This window comes from Lissotriton vulgaris, chromosome 10 (assembly GCF_964263255.1).
Source record: "Lissotriton vulgaris chromosome 10, aLisVul1.2, whole genome shotgun sequence".
Lineage (NCBI taxonomy): Eukaryota > Metazoa > Chordata > Amphibia > Caudata > Salamandridae > Lissotriton > Lissotriton vulgaris.
Window position 1 is genome coordinate 158,802,247 of NC_141698.1, and position 22,590 is coordinate 158,824,836.

The window sequence follows — 22,590 nt, forward strand, 5'->3', positions numbered from 1 at the left end:
TTTTTTTATCATTAATTGGATTCATGCAATTATCCAAGTTTCACTTATTTAAGAACTCCCAGCAATGGTTGAGCCCACCATGGTGGTACTCACCTACCATGGTGTGGGAAATCACCTATGATAAAGCATGACACAATAAGTAGTGAGTTAGGTGATTTCTCCAATATCTTTTTTTATTCCAGTAGGGCATCCCTAAACAAGTTCGTAGTGTTCTGTCCATTCTTATATTTTATGTTATAATGTGGAGGACACGACCCGGTGATGTTCCTCTGTCTCTCCAGTTGTGCAAACACTACCAAAGTGACTCTGCTTGTGGCAAGGGCGCCAGTGGCATCAGCCTTTATTGTGTGATGGGTGCCCTAAGAGGTTAATGGAGAGCAGCAGACCACCAACTATCCCTCCCAGTCATCAGAAAGTGAGATTGTGGCCATTGGAAAAGACAGGAAAATACATGCCCCAAAGAGCCTGTTGCTTTGGCCATGACAGCATACAAGTGTGCCTTGAGCCAGAGGTAGGGTTACCTCTTTTGACAGAAAATAAAGCTGGTGGTCCTGCAAAGACTAACAAAAAGAGGAAAAGAGAAAAGCTTACCAGTCACCCGGCTGCATCAGATGCAATTCCCTGGAGCGAAGGAGCACACATATGCTACTGGGCCCTTAAAAAGTTGCACCACATAGTGGATAGCGCACCACAGAGTGATATGGTTGTTTCTGGGTGCTCCTTAGAAGACCGTCCCCACTAGTCCCATCATGCAGGAAGAAAAGTGTGACCCTGAGTTATCCAGGAGATAGTGTTAGTGACCTTGGGATAAGCTAAGGTTTCTGATAAGTCACTCCTAGAGTTGAACATTTCTGTGAAGTTCTGTGAGTCCTAGACACTGTTGAGTTGTTCACGAGGGTAACTTGTGAGTAACTTACACATTTAAATTTACTCTTACACTTTTGAGTAACTTTACCACTTTTGGCTATTCACAAAATCTGAGTGTTACGTTACTCAAAAGTGTAGACTTACACATTTCCATCCCCTGAAACAGGGGATGGTCCAAATTTATGAGAGTATGGTACTTTTACCAAAAGGAAACAATAGTATTCCAGCAGCAACCGCTCACATTGCAACACCCTCGCTTAGTCTGTGTCTCAACATCACTAAAATGGCTTGATCCTGTACCTGTAAAAGCATCTGTGAAAATCACAGATGAGAAGATAAGCCATTGCTGTGAAGGATTAACTGACCTGGCGCATACAGTTCCTCAGAAAATTGCAGCTCCTATACGAGATCTGCATAGTGAACAGTGCAACAACCTCAATCTGAGAGATGATGTTGAGATCGAGAACCACATTCTGAAGAATTGGTTGAAACAGAGATGGAAAGGCCTAGTCCAAGTGATCCTGGTCACAAGGTTTGCTGTGAAGTGTGATGGCCTTTTGAACTAGGTGCATGTCTTCCATGCTCGTAGGGTCTTGTGTTCCCTGGATGAAACAGCTCCTCTTCCAGAAGAACTGCCAGCAGTGGTCAAAAGACTACGGGAGAGGGTCAGTCAAGCTGTAGGGGAACCCACTGAGTCTGAAGCAGCACTAGAGCAAATCAATGTGGGACTAGAAAAGCAACAACTGGAAACTGGCTTGGATGAAACTGGTATAGAAGTGGTGAATGAGCCAGGTCCAGCCTCTGATGACGGAACTAGTGCTAAAAGCCCACAAGTGGAGGTGGAAGAAAGCTGGCTAAAGGGGTATCTAAAAAGTCTGAAATTGTCCCCAGAAAAAACATTTGCACACATAGCTGAAAAGTCTGAAACCGAACAAAGTGAAGACAAAGGTGGAAGGCTTGGGTTGAGAAAATCCAAAAGATCGATGGTGCTCTGTCAGAGTTATTCAGCACTTGAATAGTCATATTGCATGGACAAAGCACTGAACGTCACATTTGATGAACTGTATGATGCAGGATTTGAACTGAATGAGCCACCCTGATTTCAAGCTTGAGACAAAAAGAACTGAGAAAAGCTGAAAACAATGACTGAGAACTATCAAAAGCTGAAAAGAAAATAATTATTGATCAATGAAAAAAAGAACTGTTCTGTTAGACGTTTATTATTTTAGTTACCTATTTTACAGAAGACTAACCTAGGCCCGAGAAAAAGCTAAAGAGTTAGGTGAACACGGGGTAGGTTTAGTATTGTCTATTTACAAATCTGGACTGCCGAAAACTAACCATTCTAAGAAGCTACTTACAGTACGCTACACTGAACTTTTGAGCTTGGCTATATATGATCTGATAGAACTTTTGTTGCCTTAGAAATAGATGTAAAATTGTTATATGTTCAATTTTGTAATAGCACTGATACTGATCATACTGGTTTTAGTAGGGTTCTTCTACACACATAATAGAAATTAGGTCTGCTAATGAAATTACTACGTCTCTACACACTACAGACGAGTAGCAATATTTTAGGTAGAGAAAATGTATATATTGATTCAACTAATGATAAGAGTGCTCTTTAAACAATTTCACATATGAAATAAACTTCATGCATTGCATTGACAAACCAGAAAGTGTTCAGGGAAGAAAGAGGGAGGTACTTTGCTCAGGGTGTCATATGGTGAACCTAATTTGGGAACCTAAGACAGATAGGTGATTTTGAAAAATGCAGTCAGACAGCACAGTGGAAAAGCAGGATAGACCAAGATTTGACATGAGGAAAGTGATGTATCAGGATGAAGCCAGGGTAGAAAAATAATGGTGCTAGGAAAGTAGAGTTCTTAATGAGAAAGATAATTTGAGCATTCCAGGACCCTCTTTGATGCAAAGAACGTAATGCAATTGGTCCAGCAAATGCTATCTTTATGTACTCATTCACAAATGGATTCATGAACTTAAGGTAGATCTGAATTGCTCACTAGAAATAGATGTGTGGGCGGTTCAGATTCAAATGCTTCCCTATTGAAAAATGTAGATCCTTTATTTTCAAGTTAGACAAAAAGTGTGAGAAGATGAAATAATCAATACTTTCCAGTGTTCACCCCATGTGATTCTGCAAACAGTTAATAACCAGATAATTGTATGAACATGGTAACTTACGGTAGCATCAGTAGGAGATAGGGAGGAATAGATGTGTTGGCCACTTTCCAAAACTTCCAAGCCAAGCAAGTCATCTGAAAAGGCAAACGTTTTGTCTTATACTCCAATATTTGTTTAAATTCACTGTAAAATAAGTTTTACCAAGCATCTTTTATGAGGATATGGCGTGCTAATTGTGTTTTACAGTTTATCTGGGTTACAGGTGCATGACACCACCATTTGAAAGAGGACACCCTTAAATCATTTTTGTAAATTTGTACGTACTTTTGTTGGCTGTTTTGACATAGTTACAGTGGCATTTGTGAGGGGTGCTGCTTCTAGATGCTGACCCAGAAACTAGAATAGGAAAAAAAATGTTTTACCACTCTGCTCTACTTCCTTGTCAAAGTCCTTAAATATTGAGGGTAAGCCCACCCAAGGCAGAAAACAGTATGGCTCACAACTGAGTCCCACCCTCTCCAACTGCAGTCAGTCTGGACTGTGTCTGTGGATTTGTTGTCACGTGAAGTGTCTTGTGGAGTGCCACAAGAGTCATCCCTATACATTCTGCTCCTCAGTACCTACAGGCACCCTCTGGACTAGCAACTTGAGCGATACCAGGTGAACCTCCAATTGTACACAAAAGATACCCAGGTCTTCTTACAAATGGAAAACAGGTCAGTGAAGCAGGCTACCATCATGATCTATGCTTGGACCAGGTGTTATCACTGGATAAATGGTAACTTCCTATGTCTGAACACAGTGCAAAAAGAGGGTATGCAGTTCCTATCAAGAGAGAAGGTGAAAGCCTGCTCACGGGCAGATGGGGGATCTGCTCCCTTGGGAGCAAGGGCCCTCACACACCCCAAGGGGTGTCATGCTTAATCATCGGGCAGGTCCTCGTTGGGCCAGCACTTCAATGCCCAACGGACCCCGAAGGGGAGCTCTTTGCTGGGGTTCTTTTGTTTTTGCCGATGTGAAGAGTGAGGTATATTGGTGTGTGTGAAAAATTGTGAGTAGATTGGTAAAACAAAATGCTTGAAGGCAGCCAGGACTAAGATTATAGGCCTTGTTTTTTCATTTGACTGATTATGTCTGGTACTGTTTGTTATATGCTGAGGCTGTTCCTTGGAAAGGATCCATATGTATGTCCCACTCCATGATGAGGGAGGAGTTTGAAATTACAGTGAACATTTAAAGTGTTAGGGTTTGTGGATCAGTAGAACTTGCCGGATTTAAATAGTTAGTAAATGAATTCTTTCTGAAGCGAATCTTATGTATGTTTTAATGGATATTGTTAGGTATATTTGGAAATAGACTTTTATGACTTTTTTAAGTCGAATAAGGAAAGATTGACTGACTGGCATACTGGATTCAAAACGTTTCTTATTCTTTTCGACTTGCTCTCATACTGCTGCTTCCCCACTTCTTACTAGTAACTGAGCAGTTTTAGGGTGGAAGTACCTCATTTTCCTCCCTGTCCTTGCCATTCCTATCAGTGTTCCATCACAATATAGAGTGTTTAATTTCATCCTGCAACATGATATCGTCAACATAAATGTACATTGCTAGGTATAGGTTTACTATTCTTATTATATCTATGTACTTTGACCATAGATATACCTTCAAGTTGTGCAGATGTTGAGATAAGACAAGTACATCTACACCTACCTATATACACATGTAGCGGTAGGTGATATCCTGCACTGGATATTATTGCAGGACAATATCTTGTCACTCAATACTGTGACATACATCAATACTAACCAACTCATCAGTTGCGTCCTTGGTGAAAATGTCTCTGCTGGGTGGTGGGACCGGGTGTCGCTCCATTGGAGAGGCCTCACAGGCCTCCGTTCTGGAGGTAGGAGCTAGGTGTATTTCTACTAGACAACAGCAGGTCTTACGGAGATTGACCTAAGCCCCTTGGCACACTTCCCAGATTTAGACCACCATTCCAAAGTTATCTTTCTAATGTCAAATTGGTATTCAGGCTCATGTTGAAAGGTTGCAGGAGCATGTTTGCAAAGGTCTCTTCCTCACAAGCAGAGCGATAAAACATTCTACTAGTGAAAATCTGCCAGCATTCAACTATGTACAATTTCGCTGAATGTTACCCAATGGGCAAAAATGAATGTTCGGTGGGAATTTCTGCTTATATTCATAATATGGGCTTGAGTGTTTATATATCAATCAAAGCAAATTATGCATTTTTGTAGTATGGAGAGGTCAGATAAAGGGGAGAGGAGTTGGCCTAACAGCTACGGCCTGCAATCTCAAATCGGGGGAACTGGGTTCGAGTCTCAGCAATGACGCTGAACATCCTGTGATTCAGGGCAAATCACTTAATCTCCCCGTGCCTAACAAAAAAATGAATGTGTCTTCATGTAATGCAACTGGTGCTATATAAAGCCCTCTGATACACGATTGGAGTCAAGTTTGCGCGATATAAAACTCTGTAAAAAATAATAATAATGTAATGGGTGTTGTATTACCTGATATGGAGAAAACAAATACAGGTTATTTTCGAAGACTTTGAAACTCTGTAAGAAAGTTGATGTTTTCATGTCATCTATGTGCTGGCACGTCACTCCTTTCATTAAGTGCCTTGTGCTGGAGAAGAAACATTGCAAAAAGTATGTTTTAGTGGAATAACAACGCTTCAAAAAGAACATGAATATTATTATCATCAGCTTTGTTACCCCCAACTTCCCACTGGAAAGGAAAGTTGGTCTCAATTTTGATATACTTTAGACCATCTCTTACTTGACATTGTACCATTCCTGACACATTTTTTACAATTACTTAGCCAATGGCCTCAATTCCATCCCGCGTATGAATTCAAAGCTGGTTCGGTCAAAGCCTCTTTGCCATGTTCTCCTTCTCCATGTATAAGGTCATGGCCTCCTCACACACTCCTCATGATTGTAGGCTTTCTTTATTGCATTCCATGTGCCATCCAACCTACTCTGGGTTCTAGCCTTACATCAGAGCTGTGATAGAGGAAACTTATATTATGACTAGGGCTAATGATCATTATGCCAACTCTTTCTGTCTCCTAATCCAATAGGTCACTGTCTTCTGGATTACTATTTCATGATTTTCAAATCATCCTCAAGAACTCCTTGCCACAATTAATGTATCCAACTACTTTTCAGTCTAAGATGACCCCTGTTCTATATTTGTTTGTATTCTTTGTCTCTAATGACCTCAGCACCCATGATCATCTACGGTGTCCCAACCAACTTTCTTATTGAATGTGAGCCATTTATGTGATAGCCAACAAACATATTGCGTCTTGACTCATACCAAACATTTGCCACGGTCCCTACACCAGTCTTGTGATGAACAGAACTAGTGTGGTATACAGGGTTAAGAAGTATTACCCCATCATCAATCCAGTTGTGGCCTAAAGTCAAATCAAGTTGACTGTGTTGTTGTTCTTTCCAACCCCAACTCTTGTCTTCATTGAATTTACCCCACCACTGTTGAATGATGAAGATGGGCAAACAGGTATGAGCAATGAAGAAATGACGTCATTAATTAAATTCATTTTGAAAACTGAGTGGAAAAACAACACAGATTTGAAGAATAAAGAACAATATGCTTATTTTTATGAACCAAACACTTGATTACTTCTTATTCCTGAATGTTTGGATTATTTGCTAATTAAACTGATACATTTAGGACAGACCAATTTCAAAGTAGTGTGCCTGGGACAACAACCAAGCGTAGAGTAGTGCATTTATGATATTTTCAGTGTTCATTCGCCAGCAGTCGAAAACCAGTATGCACATAAAAAGTAGCAATTACACAACTAACCCAACACAGTGAACAGATATATCTGGAGTGGCATCAAGGGGACCTTACATCCACTCTTCATGGAAGATACCCCATCACTGTTAAATGGCACTGATACAATCACAAAATAAGTTTGTATACCTGCTCAAACCTAAGGTCTTCTTTTCCATTGTTTCCACACCAATACGATTGACTTGAAATTAATGTAGCATTGTCCCTATATTTGTTTACTCACTTGAGGAGTTTTAACAATAACAATTTTAGTGCAAGATTGAAATCCTTTGCCGTACCTTAGGAGGTCATCTGTAGTTGTTTTCTTAGACAATGATTCATATAGAAACAGGGCCTGAAAAAAATTATTATAATGACTCATCGCGTACTATAAAGTGCTACTCTGCAAAATTCAACATAGCAAACAACAAAACTGTCATAATAGCATTCACAATAGAATATAGCATTAACATGTGACAATTATGGCATATTCCACACAGGCGCAAGGTTTTCTCCAGGGACTGCAAGGCCACTGTGAGAAGAGTTTCTACTGCCATGATGGAAACAGCCCTCACAATACAATCACACATTCCCCGCAGAAGGATTCACCCATCTACACCAACTATCAAGGTTGAACCCCATATTATAATTGTGTACTTGCAATTGGATTTATATAGCGCTTACTACCCATAATGTTAAATCGCTTTTCGGCAAGAAGCATGCTACTCTGGAACCCAAAGTGGATTAGTGGAGGATTAGCATAGGACAATATAAGTTGTTAATTTGAGTCGTGGACATGTTAGTCTGTTAGTTGGACTGAATAGGATAAAGGGGTAATAGAGGAGGGACGAGTCTAGAAAGTATTATTTGGGAGACCATTGTAGTAGGGACCATAGTAGTTTGGGGTCAAAGTCAAAGGAGGGATATAAAGCACACAGTTGGAGCACCGTTGCATGCCACAGTCTAGTTCATTCTCTATATAAATAAATATAGTAGTTCCTCTCCACAGAGTGAGTGAGTAGGGAAATACTATGACTGCATATTAAGCAGTCTAATATGAAAACCTCAAAAGTTAGATATGTGGGCAGAGTCACTCAGGTTGGTGGATATTGGTCCCATACAATGGCACGATTCCTTTAGCCTTTCCTGAGCTCTGAATGGCCCCATAACTGCCAGGTGATACACACTGAGGAATTTGAGATGAGAATAGTAGGTGATCGAGACATACAGGTCTCCAATAGGTCCACAAACACTGTGCATAGTTTAAGGTTCTCATCAGTCCCCTACCTTTTGCCTAGTGTTGTCCCAATACTGGTGGTTGGCCAGACAGTCACCAAGATGTCGTAAAGGTATGTATTACCCCCCAGGAGAGAAAACAAGAATCATTGCCTCAGCTTCATGCATGAACTGGATGCAGTTACCACACAAGACTGTTAATAACTCCCCTTGCTGATTATGTGATCATACATAGGTTGTACACCAGTGAGAGGGTAAGCTGAGGAGCTCATGATCAAAATAGTGCTAGGGAGTTCCTCACCATGCAATCTTGTACCATGTAAGGTTGTAGTCATGAGGACTGCATGAGCTATGACCATGTTCAGAAGGCCTAGAAAACTCCTAACCCCCTCCATAAGGCTCATTCAAGTGTGTGGACCCTATGGGCACTGGCTTGCACAAAATTCCTAAATACAATAGTGTTGACACAGTGATGTAGGTGGCTATGCTCCTTTGAGAGAGGGTAGGTGTTGTTATATAGTTCCTGGGTTGCTTAAACACCAAGTGTAGACACAAAGGGGACTCACAAAGCTATTGCATGTGTAACTTTGTATGTTTAGCCTAAAAGCACATACAGTTTGAAACTACTTTCGACATTCACAATAGGTGCTTTTGAAAGTTTAAGTAAATCAGAGGCCAGGGTTGAGCAGTTGCGGTTCCATGGCGTGAATGTTCCAAATGTTTGTGAACACCCACAAACATGCATGTTTTTGAGAATTCACAAACCTTTAACAACACGTTCCCAGACTAGCAAAGGTGAGAGATTTACTCTTGATCACTGACAAAGATCCTAGCATCAAACATAACTTTTTTTTATTGCTGACCCTCAGCTGCTGATAAAAATATACATCTGTAACAACCTGAAATTCCAGAACCCGAACATCAACACTGTCCATATAAACACTTTGACATCATCCGACTTCCATCTTCCACATTTGCATCTTCTCTGTAACCTCTCTAAAAACAACCAAACTGTCTTCTTCTAAATTACTCAAACTCCAAGCCTTCTTCTTCTTAAAACTCGTGTGTAATTAATGACCATCTGCTGAAAGGACAAAAGAAACACTTCCAATTCTTCCAAGTACATATTTGAAGAATGTAGGGAAATAGTATCCTGCCTACAAAGCAACGTCATTTGTCAATCAGATTAACAACCTCATAGAGGCAGACAGATACAACCACCTTAAACCCAAAGGATGCTGAGAGGTGTAATGCTACCATGCTTGTCTTTAATAAAAGACAGGTTCTTGAAACACAACAATTGGAGAATCTATTTGTTATGGTAAGACCGGAAGGTTAAACTATGCATGTTTAAAGCCTTACAAATAGGCATTAAACAGTTGTAAGACTAGCTCTGCCTCAACTATCACAATCTTAACCTGTGTAGCTATTGTTAATATAACTTCGACAATACTTTGTTACCCCATAGTATTGTCATAGTTGTTCTTGGGAACAAGGGTTCTGGACCTCTTTTTAACTCCCCGTCCCCCTCCTTTATTGATAATGTTGATATACCTCCACCATACTGTTTCACATATGACAACAGCAACTAATGAACACCCTCCCAGTGGAACTCAGTCACCCTCTCTCTTCCAAACAATAAGCAACACACAAAACTGGAGGGGCACAAAACCTCAGATAAAAATCTGAAGAAAGCAAAGTCTTTCATCCTAGTTACATAAAATAATACTTCTTTTGGATTATTTATGAAGCCTGTTATTGACCTCCAAAGCCTGCACATGAGAATCCCTTCAGTAAGAAATCAGACACAACAAATTTGCCAACTTACTAAAGAACTGGCGCAAGTAGAAAAACCTATTTGATGGACAAACCAAAAGCTAATTCAAAAAGAGTTATACTTTGACTTAGGCGGCCTGCATAACCTAATGTCATACTTAACTCTACCAATCAAAGTATCTCCACCAATAGGCTTTCTTTCAGTCAATTTGTGCCATCCTCCATTGTCTACCTGTAGCAATGAATGGTTTTATGACATAACCTTTTCTTAAATAACTTTGTTAAGAAATAAGCCAACTCTACTCGGGAAGCCTCTAAGGCATCCATACCTTTTTCTGTGCAAGAATGCACCAAGACCTCAAACGCCACTCTATATCTCTTCCTTCTACCTAGAGCTCAGGGATCCCCTGATATCCTCACAAGTTATCCTGCAAAAGTCCCTCAAACTCTCTAGCTTTCCTAAAATCTTCCAAACAAGAAGGTCCTGGACCCTGTTCCCCAACAAAGGGTGTTCCTCTCCTTCTCCAAAAGTCCTTTTCTTGTATCAGCTGGCATCATAAAGGGTTCTTCTATAGACAACTTCATCACCCACGGTAACCAGACTCAGACACCCAAAATGACATTACTTACACCAAACGACAACTTCCTGACCAACAACCAGAGTCAGAATTGGTGCAAATTGTTAGAGTCCATAACCACTTCAAATCTGTAGAAATCTGTATATATATATATGAAAGTTGCCATGTTTCTCCAGTAACTATCCCCCAAAAGCTATTTTCACTGATTGGGCTGTAGCTGCGTACTGGAAAATGTCAAAATACAGATCATAAACCTGAATCTGTAACGTTTGATAGGAAATGGCTAATATGGTCATTAAAAGACTATTTTTCTTGTTTATTAACAATCCAATTCATTGGTCACCAAACCAAGGTGACGTCTGCCCTTTCACAAGCAGATGTAAAGTGAGACCTGCCAGAAGGCAAGCCTTTGTTCTTAAGCCCCACATCAACAAGGCTAGCTCCAAAGCCAGTGGGTGGGAAGCTGCCCTCAAAATGAGATTGGAGTGGACAGAGGAGAAAAAACTGTCCATTCCCATTGCCACACCTCTGGGTGGACACAAAGGTTCTGGAGGGTGGAACAAAAGGCCCCCCATATTGAATTTAAGGAGTTAAGTGTACTGTGGAATGTTTTGCAGTAGGGCAGTCAGGAACCGCTGAAAAAGTAGGCAGGGTTTACCCCTGGCAACCTCTAGCCCATTGGTTAGGTTGGAGACAGGAGTCCCCCCACCCACTGGTTAGTGCAACTCATAAATGTGGCACCTCAAAGAACCCTCCTCATAACACTTTATGGACCCACAGAAGATCAGAACATGGCTTGGTCCTGCTCACTGTTAAATGAGAGAAGCTCTGAAGGACTCAATCTCCTTCCTCTTGTGCCCAGTAGAAATAATTGGATTCCAAGGGACAGTGTGCTGGCTTCCTGTATTGTTGCAGGAACACAAAAAGCTGAAAAATAACTTGTTCCTGCAATTACCCGTTACTCAGTCTCAACTGGACCTGCACTGGACCCTGCATTTGCTGAATCAAGCATTTTTGTGGTACAAAGGCACAATTCGTGAGTCGGTAACCTATTTCCGGATCACAAATTGGGTTTGCAATTCGGTATGAGGAAGGGACGTGTTTAGGGCATCCCTTCCTAATACCAAATCACAGTGGTATGTGTGAATGTTTTGCAACCAAAATTTTGTTGCAAAACATTTGCATTTTACCACCTACTTCAAGTAGGTGGTAACCCATTCGCTAATGGAAAGGTCCCCAAGGGACCTCATACCTTTTGTAAATGTTTGTAAAAAAAGTTTTAAGAGCAAGCAGTGGTCTCATGGACCACTGCCTACCCTTAATAAATGTAAAAAAACTTTTAATTTTTCTTTTTGAAACACATCTTGTTTTCCTTTAAGGGAAACAGGCTACAATGCAAACAAAAATGCTTTATCGAAAAGCTATAATAGACATGTTGGTCTGCTGAACCTAGCGGGCCACCATCCTTGTAATTTTTGCGATTCCCAATGGGTTGCGAATCGAGACCTAACTGATGAATATTAATGATGTAGGTCTATTTGTGTCCCAAACTGTGAATTGCAAAATGTGTTAAACACACATTTGTGCATTGCTGTTTGCGATTACCAAATAGTGAATCTCACAAATTTGCTGTTTGGTCCTCGTAAACACTTGGTATAGCTGGCCCTAAGTCCCAATGAGAAAATCTCGACCAGTCGAAGGCATGAAAAGTATCTGGGCAACGGTTGAACCTTGGCAGGCGGGAAATTCAATTTTGTTCCGCTCACTACTCTACTCTCCTAAACCAACAGTTTCAGCCGTATCTCTTCCCGTGGCTATTCGGCTATGAGAATACTTTGGCGGCTACAGCTTGGAGCTTTGCTGAAGGATTTTTACTTCCATTTCAGAGAACTAGTCGCAAGAAATAATCTCTGACTGGGATGAACCCGCTTGGTGTTTCCAACCCGCGTTCCAGTGCAGAGCGCCTGAAATTATGTGTAGGCCTGGTTGTAGCATACTCCCAAGCCTGGGTACCCACATATGACTATGCCACACATGGAGCTTAGGTTTACACATCTTTATTTGTCGGCATGTAACTGCAAACTTAACATTCGAAACCAACCTTCAATGCATTCTGCTCCAACACTTATGTCACAATTCTACGGAGTAACTCAGGATCCGAAAGGGTTCCATAATTTCTAACTCGCAAGACACTACTTCTTGCCCTCTGTTAAATTAAAAATGAAACATTTTTACAAAATAGATAGATAGATAGCTAGACACTGGGAACTTTCATCACTAATGTCCAGGAACTGCACCAGAGGTGTAGAGGTAACAGCATTCACTGATGGTTCAGACCCTATCTCTCCTTCAACAGTTATATCTTGTGAACAATTAGTTAAATGCCAAAAGTGAGGAGAGTCTCTGGTAACAGACTTCCCGGGGTGCTTGACAATCACCATGTGTTTTTGGTAGGCACCACTTGACAAGGTTCTGCTTCAATTGGAGCATCAGATTTTCTTCTCCATATCGGTTGTGTGAGCAATCAATCTTATTTCCTAAAGATAATGCTCTTCACACGTCATCTTTGGTCAGCATATGTTTTCATATTTTGTTTGTTCACCAAGTCTTTCTCATGAGTTGCCTTCTCATTTCTCTGTCTCTGATTGGTCCATTGAGGCAAACTGGGTTCATTGCTCTCCTGAACATCAATGTCGCAGGAGGTTTGCCAGTGGTCAAGTGGGGTGTCGAACTGTAAGTTCTAAAGGTAGAATTCAAAACAGTTATCAAATCAAGCTTCTCAATATTAGCATGCTGCACTTCTTTCTTGAGGGTACTCATAAACCACTCAACAAGTCTGTTGGCCTGTGGCCTCTAAGGCTCCAAAAATCTCTACATTCTTGACCATTGAAAGGTGGGCCATTGTCAGATTTTACTATGGCTGGAACACCCCATGTCACAAAGATGCCATCTAATCTTTCAATGACTCCTTCTTGAGTAGTGGATGAAAGATCTTCAATTAATGAAACTCAGGAATGTTTGTTCATAATCACCACAAGATGATGTCCATTGTTGAGTGGACCGAAAAAGTCAATGGCTATTCTCTCCCATGCATGCTTTGGGAGTTATGACATGCTCAAGGTGTTGTGAGTAGTTTTTGTAGAAAGGCAGTTCCATAGATGACAAGCCTTTCATTTCCTTCCAACCCTATCATCAAGATAAGGAAACCAGACACATTCTTGAAGAGCTTGTTTTGTGACAACGATTCCACAATGTCCTTCATGGGCTACTTCAATATTTTCTGTTTCAGACTCTCGGAAATCATAATTCTCAACCCTCGTAGGATAACTCCTTCCTGAGTTATAGATAATTCATCCTTAACATTTTTGTATTTTATTTAAAAAAAAAAAAATATTGAGGCACAAATCAGGGCAAACATACACAGAACAGTATTCATCTTTGTCTGCAATTATATAGACGGCAAAGGAAGCAGAATAGTGCAATATATTCAAATATTTCACATTTAGACCCGTACCCATAACCCGGTCCCCCCCACCATTCGTAACACCAGTGCTTCATCACAAGGCGAAAGTGTCTACATCAAGTTCCAGGGGTTCGCAAATGTCCCCTCTAAACTTATTCCAGGCCCCCAGACCTTTTCCCACTTTTGTGGGCATCCACGATGTACAAAGACCGCCTTTTCTGCCACCATCGCCTCGTCCATATCTTTACACCATTTGTGAAGCGTAGGCAACGTTCCCGACCCCCACAACATAGCTATATTTAGCTTGGGCATCACCATACCAAGCATATCCCAATCCTGTTCCTGATGATTAAGGTCATTTGCTTCCCATATGTTCAATAGGCAGCGTCTCGGTTCCGAGGGGACCGAGATTTCTAGTGCTTGAGATATAGTGCGCATTATCTTGACCCAATAAGCCGCAATGCGGGGGCAATCCCAAATAGTGTGGTAAAATGTTCCTTCTTCCCCACAGCTGCGCAAGCAGTATTTGTGCCCTGCCGCCCCCATTACGTGAAGAGTTATCCTGGTGTAATATGTGGGGTGCAGCACTTTGAGTTGGACCAGTCGGAGTCTAGATGGGATCGCCATCTCACAGGGCGAGGGCGAGGACAAGGTTTCCTGCCACTCTGAATCGTCAAAGTCACCCACCTCCTGGGACCAGGTCTGTCGTAGCTTGGATGTGGGGTCCGGCAGATTATTGACCAATTTATGGTACGTTAAGGAGGTCACCTTATCTGTCATGTGCTCCGTCAGTAGCCTATCTTCCAATGGTGTGGCTTCCTGTAGAGAAGTGCCCGGTGGTATGGCGGTCTGAAGCGCATGACGGATTTGCAGATTCCTGAATTTCTCCGCCTGTGCCATGCCATATTGCGCTTGAAGATGCTGAAAGTCGACCACCGCCCCCTGTTTCCAAAGATCTCCCACCACTGAGAGGCCATTATTGTCCCAGTTCTGGAAGCAATATTTTTGTATTTTTGATATTCACCATCGCTGGTGAGCGGTTGAGGATGTTGGTTCCATGATTGATGTGTAATTATATCCTTCAGCTTTAACATGTCACTATAATGGCAGTCATAATCTGGGCTAATGAAATACCAGTTGGTGTGTTTGATTTTACAATGAAACTGGTATAGGCCTTAGCAGTCTCTGAAGGAAGTACCATTATCTTGTACAGGTACTCTGGAAAAGTAGTCAGCAGGGTGCTGATCTTTCCCTGGACAATGCACAATGGTGTATTTATACTTTTGTAACCGTAGTTACCATCATTCAATGCGAGGAGGCATTTTGGCCTTTGGATTACCAAATACTGTCAGCAAAGCTTGATGATCCGTTATTAGCATAAATGGCTTTCCATACAGGAAGACATGGAAATGTTCACAAGCCCATACCCCAGCTAAGCTTTCTTTTTCAAGTTCTGAGTAAGCAGTTCTGTTTGAAACAAACTTCTACTTGCATATGCCACTTTATGCCTTTGAGCATTCAAGTGTCCGTTGGGCTGTGAAAGGATAGTGCTTAACCCGACGGGGCTAGAGCCAATACCAACTTCTGTATCAAGCTTAGGATTGAAGTACACCATTTCCATAGCAGTCTCAATGGCTCATTTAATACTTTTAAAGCTTTTCTCACATTCATGTGACCAATGAAAGGAAACATTATTTTTCCTCAAGACTCTCAACAGTGCACTCACAGTGGCAAAATCATGTAGGTATCTGGAACTGGAACTGGCCATGCCAAGAAATGAATGGACCATAGAAACATCTTGTGTGGGATCCGCATCTGACAGCGCTTGTACTTTAGGAGGATCTGGTGTTACACTCCAATCAGAAAAGATATGGCCAAAGAATATCAGCTTTGTCTTATGGAACTCACACTTAACTGCATTCAAAGTCAAACCTGCTTCTGTAAGCAAATGACATACTTGTGTAAGAGCTTCATAATGTTCTTTGTGTTTAGCTCAGAAAACCAATATGTCATTGCTGTAATTAAATGCATTCATGTCTTGAAGTAGTTCGGCAGAGGATGACACACTAAAACTTACATTATGATGCCAGTCAGACGAGTGTCCGACAGCCATCGCTGCAGGCAGGAGACCAGTCGACAATATGTTGACAGTCGCCCACCCTACTACGATACGACCACTTGCAGATGGTCATAAAATGCCTTTTTCCACTGCAGCTACAACTGCGGCCCTGAAAATGGAAGCTGGAAGCTGTTGTAGAAAAAAGCACTTAAAAAATATCCATGCACTGTGTTCCAGGCACCATGTGGTGCCTGGAACAAGGTGAGTGGATGTGTGGAAACTTAGCTGTGGCCCATGGGAGACCGGGCCAAGCTTGGGGTCCCTATAAGTCCATTTCCATCTGCCTTTTCATGGTGGTGGTTACTTTGAAAAAGGTCTACAGCCAAGTGAAAAAACTCAATGGAAGGAAAAGTATCTAAGGAAGACAATAATTAAATATGTAATCAAACGCCCACAGGACAAAGACTAACTACCCAATTGATAGATCAATTCTTTCATTTTATTGTTCAAAACATATATATATATATATATATATATATCTTTTATATCACCTTTTCTCTTTTCTTTCCTTAGTTTTAAATAATTTTCAATTCATTTACAAAGATTCATTAAAAAACATATAACAAACAGACATATAGCTTTAGACATGACAGGTGATGGAGGCAATGCGGTAGATGGACACTACGCGCGTTTCGGCTAGGCAGCCTTCCTCAGGCGACAGTCTATTGCACTATAATTTTAAAAGACATATAGGTGTATCTCAAAAATACAAAAATAGAAATTATAAACAGTGGGCATTGTGGGACAACACTCTATATACAAAAACAGTTATAATACATCATGACATATTTGGTCTTATTTGTAAACATTCCTACAGAGCAAATATGTATTTTCATAATTAAACATCTACATAGCCACATATCTTTAATAGAGACATGTTTGGTCACAGGAAAAATACAGCACAATTTGTAGAATCAGTAGACTAACTTCACTTCAAGGATCTGTAGCAACAATCATTATTTGTTTAGCTATTCAATTATACTATCGGAACATGACTATGCACGGTCATAAACAAGTGTGTGTATACATGAATATCACATAGTCAAGACAGAAATAGAGTAGAATATCCAAAGGGACATACTAAATTGGGTGGCAACCTGCTAGCATCGCATAGTACTTTGAAGTAAACAGCTCAAAATGACATAACTGATGAAATACTTACAATCTTAAACCGGGCTATAGAAGAAAATAATAAATACAGCCAGTCGTCAGACATTCACTTTCCTGTCAAAGATAATAATAGAAGAAAAAGAAAAACAGGTCATGATAGTAGCACCCCTGCAACTAGTTTGCAAATGGAGTACAGCAGCACTACTTAATAAAAGTCAATCGGGGAGTTCCATTAACTTGAGAAATATTATTCACAACTGGACAGTTAAATCCAATTAAATTTAAAAAAAGTGAAAGGAAGTTTAGATGGGTGCATGAATATAGATAGCCACCAATTTAAAAGAAAAGTTTAGTGAAAGAAAATTGATACCCCAGAGACCACACTGTGTTATAGACATAAGACGTGATTTTCAGATGAATACTTACCTATTGGTGATAATGATGTATTAAGATTGGCCCAACAGTAAATGTATTAGGCGATGATACCTAGTGTATTATAAGAGCAAAGCTTAGATATGATATAGAATACAGTTAAAGATGTTCAAGAATACTGGAGTGCTGGTTAATAGTGTCGAGAAGTATGTACCTTAAAAAGAAAGAGTATATTGCTCAAACGTCTTCTTGATCACGATTCTTATGCAAAAGCAAAAGGGGTATCAGATAGTACTGATTCTTCTGGTATGAGACTAGGATGAGCGAGGTCCGCCAATCTATAGAAAGAAAACACTGGCTATCAAAGTTCAATTTAGCGGAATAAAGTGATATAAGGGAAACAACAATTAAGATTAAAATAATAATACCTAGGTAGGACGACTCGCGGCTGACCAAGAGCCAGAAATATGGTGATGACGCATGATGCGTAAGTCTAGATGAAAAACAAATGACAGAAATAACGTTCAACTTACTGCCGATAATCTTCTATCACCAATGAGTATATACACATGGCCTGTGTTCTACCAACCGTGCACATATAAGATAGGGTCGAGTAATTTCTATTGCAAGCATAACCTTCATAGGTGTATAGTGCCGTATCTGTAGGTGCTGCAAAATGCTGTAGGCTGATCCGGTAGCGTGCCGATGCAGGATCTTTACTTGCAGGGATTGACTCGTCAACGGCGGATTAATGTGGGCAAACACAAGAAATTACTCCATAAATGCTCCCTTCATGTGGCACTTCGAATAATGGACCTTGAAAAAATGTCAGATACTCTCTTGGAATGCAAAGGTGACTGCAGAAGTTAAACACACAAACTACAGTTACGCCATGACAATTTAAATAGGGCCAGCATCGTCCTTCAAAGACTCGTTTACATAAAAAATATCTTACCCCAAAATGGAAAAGCGGTGGCGGGATATGGCTCTCTGCAAAATTGACACCATAAATCAACCAGCGTCTGTCAATAGCCTGGATACAAACAAAGGCGCTGTGGTAGTCGCCATCTTTATATATAACCGTGAAATTGCTGATTTCAGAAAGCGACAACAGACTACAGCCAAAGTAAGTAAGACAGCCGAAACAGAAACAGGACCATCTTATGAGCCGCGTATGTTATACCGGAACAGACTTTGCATTGAAACCAAGGAAAAGGACAATGCGAGGAAAAACATGGTGCTAGTAAAGTATGTTACTTACTAAACAGGTGAATTCACGCAACGAGCCGGTGTAGTCCAAACAGCTGCTAATTCACAATGAGTGGCCCACACAATAGTGACGCCAGGTAAAGGGACGATAAGCTAGTAAAGTTAAGGCCTATGAATATACTCAATGCACAACTATTTTGATTGCATCATGAATAAATCAATAAAGGACCCTATTATTTGTGCAAGTGTATGTGGGCACCGAATATATCTAGAAATTGTAAGTATAATGCAAAGAAAGAATAAAAGATATAGTAAAAAAGAAAAGGAAAATAAAAAATGATTGTGTGTAACAACCGGATGTGGGCTATAATGCGACTCCACAGGTACATTTGAAATAGTGTTGTCATATGACAACATGTTACCTTCCAGAATCTAAGGACATATATTTAGCATAATAGTAGCCCAGCAAAAGTGTTAATCTATATGCTTAGCAGCCTGTGATATTCCTGTGTACACCATACAATGTGCATAGCAGTTATTCAACAATACATGAACAGCATGTCTCACAAAAAACAGAATTACTTTACAATTGTCCAACAATATATAAATAGTACTTGAACATCATATCTTACAGAAAACAAAAAACGAAATGCATTGCAAGAACCAGAAATACTTTTGCAGTCATTCAGCAATACGCGAACATTGTATGAACAAAATATCTTTCCATAGACAGATATACATTGCAGAAATTCAACAGTACAGGAGCAGCATATTTTAGAACAAACAGAGATCATTCTTGGGAATAGGGATTTTAAATAATGGCTTGATCCCATGGTATTGCTGAGTTTAATCCATTGGACACAGTATTTAGCATAAAGATATAATATACCTCACGTTTTTTTCTTATTTTATCACAGCAGAGCCCTGCTGTGGGTGTAATCTTTTCCAGTATAAACCAGCGTATATTGTCTGGAGAATGACGATGCTCTAAATATTGGGATACCATTGGTGCTGTCAACTTCTGTGTGCGAATGGCAGATCTATGTCCTGTTAAACGGATATTCATAGACCGAGAGGTCTATTCGACATATGCTTTCTGGCAAGGGCATAGCAATAGAGACACTACGTTTTTAGATTTACAGTTAGTAATGCCTCTACTTTCCACAGTTATACCATTATGTCATATTGATTTGCTTTCTATGGACAGAGGGCAGGACTTACACGTACCGCATTTGAAGTTTCCATGAACAGGGAGTAGATCAACTAAGCTCCATTGTGTAGGTTGTTTAGGAGGGGGCATATGTGATCTCACTATTAAGTCCTTGATATTCTTATTCTTGCGGTAGGCAAACATAGGTTTTTGTATAGTGTCTTTTTGAGAATTGTTAGTGTTAAATAAATACCAGTGTGAACATATTATTTGTCGGATTTGTTCATTTAGAACAGAATGCCTTGTGACAAAGACCAAATTGTTGTCTCTGATGGTAGAATTCCCAGACAAGAGATGTTGGCGACATTATGACATTTCTCCGTAAAGTTTGACTTAAGTTTTTCTCTACAGAAAATATACTGGACCACCAAGAGGTCGATAAATCAGGGCTAGCACCCAAATCCAACTTCACCCCCACTTTGGATCAAGTGATTCGAAAAGGTAGTCTATAATAAATTTCTTTTAGCTACCAAATATATTCCAAAAACACCCTTTAATATCTCACACAAAGAATATCAGGCACTAGGAAACTTAAAAGATTCAACGGAAGTTACAATTAAAAGCTGTGACAAGGGGGAGCAATATGATACAAAAGGGAGAGGAGGGGGACCAAGGAGCTTTTTAACAGGTCCAGTGTCCATGCTCCTTATTATAATACTAATTACCAAAAAGGGGACACTGTTCCTAATACAAGGTGCTAAAAGTCACCAAATGCAAGGGGGTGCAAAAGTCACCCATATGTGAGGAAAGGAAAGTAAAAGAAAAAGAATCCTTAGGTAAGGGAACCCACAAAAAATATATAAAGGGGAAACCATTTTGTGTCCTCTGTTGCCCTCACACACCTGGAAAGATGTCATGCTTCATCATCGGGCAATTGCTCCTCGTAGGGCCGGCGCTGCAATTCCCTACGGGCCCCCCGAAGGGACTCTTTATCGGAGATCTTTTATAGGACTGCCGGATGGTGCATGCGGGTGTGCGGGGTAGTGGGTTAAAAGAGGGAAATAAAAAGTGCGTGCAAGTGTAAAGTGAACATCATACTGGGTAACCATGCAGCAATTGTTTCAATCATGTACCCAGAGCAGACTCAACTGCTAAGTGAAATCTAGCCCCAGTGGCATACTATGCCTGGGTATAGAAGGACATAGGTCAACATGTTTCGCGCCTGCGTCGCCTTAGGGGTCGTTGGCGCTTCGTCAGGACCAGAATTCTAAAAGTTAAGGTGCACGTGATAAATGAATTAAAAATACCCTCATAATCGATCAGGGCGGGCAGAAACCTGTATACCCCAAGTCTGGCTACAGCTGCATATTTGTAACCGCTCCTGGTCAGTACCTAGGAAAGAACAAAGTAAGAAGTATATTTAAATTAAATTTAAATTAAATTTAAGCATCAGGAACACCTTGATGCCACATTATGTGTCACATTGTGTACACATCCAAGCATAAGATTGTCAAGGATAGCAGGCGCATGGGACACAGGTTCATCCCAGGAAGTTGGAGGTTGCAGGGCCAGTGAGGTGTGAAAATTGCATATGAGTAAGCCCAGAAAATTGGATGCATGACCCTCACATAGGAAATATTAAAATGAGGGGGAGAGGTAGGAACCAATGTGCACCTATATTTTGTAGCAGTAGGTCTCAACTACTCTAAAACATGATTCTCGAAAAACCTCGTCAAGAGTCAGTGCCCCCGAGAATTGACATCTCTTAATGCGTTCTCACCTCGCAATGCTGAGGAGAAAGATCCGCTGGCTTCAAGCAATGGACTCACCCAATTTAAAGAGCTGTAAAAATAACAGCATGGAGTTTACAACCAAACACGGGAAGTCATATAAAGAGAACTGAGCGGTCACGGTATCAGAGACCCTTGTGGGAGATCTGCTCACCTCTTAACATGGGCGCTCCCTCCTCCACACCTACCCCATCATTGTGTCGGCCAGGAATTGCCGTGGCACTCCCCAGTCACTATATAACCAGATTTGAATGGGTCAGGTATGCTGGGCGTATACCCTTACCGGGACGTCCTATTAGTTAGAAAACGACAATGCGCATGCTTAGGTGTTTAAACGTACCGCGCATGTGCGGAAACCTCGGTCGAACTACTCCCCCATGCATGCGCAGTAAGTGTGCTCTAAATGCACGTCTACTCAATTTACTTATGAATAATGGAATGGTTCAACACGGTCAACCAATGATTCGTTATGGGAATTGACTTGGGAAGTTACTCGTGTTAGGAAACCAGATTTGAGATGATGAAAGCTGCTCAAATCGGTGCAAGTCCCGCTTTTCAGTATGTTAACCCCGTGGATATAATGGGGGTCCCAATTACTAATGTCTGTCCATGGGATTAAAAAAAACACTTATTTATATAGTGGGTTCAGGTAAAATGTCACTCCTAGTGCAAATATCTTCATATCTCCTGTTTCACCCTTGAGAATATAGATTGGCAATCCCCACTGGCAACCAAAAGATGTCCCATGCGCCTGTAGAAAGGAAAAAAGAGATAAAAGGGATAGAATGGTCCCTCGGCTGGCAAGCCGTGCTTCAATATTCAATAAGGGGGAGCAATAGCCATCATGGACACACAAAACTATATTATGAAAATTGAAGGACATGCTTGGCGATACTAGATTCTACACTAAAATCACCAGAAACACCACTGGCAATATTAAA

General features: G+C 40.7%; 1 protein-coding gene across 1 annotated transcript in view; it reads right to left on the bottom strand.

Annotated features, from left to right (window-relative positions):
• The window catches only part of OTOA (otoancorin), a 255,133-nt gene that overhangs the window by 142,646 nt on the left and 89,897 nt on the right, over positions 1-22,590 (bottom strand). Inside the window, exons 10-12 of the mRNA XM_086939735.1 lie at positions 7,146-7,201; positions 5,550-5,667; positions 3,076-3,149 (exon numbers count right to left, since the gene is read on the bottom strand). Coding sequence (XP_086795861.1) covers positions 3,076-3,149; positions 5,550-5,667; positions 7,146-7,201 — 248 coding nt within the window. The remainder of the gene's footprint in view (positions 1-3,075; positions 3,150-5,549; positions 5,668-7,145; positions 7,202-22,590) is intronic.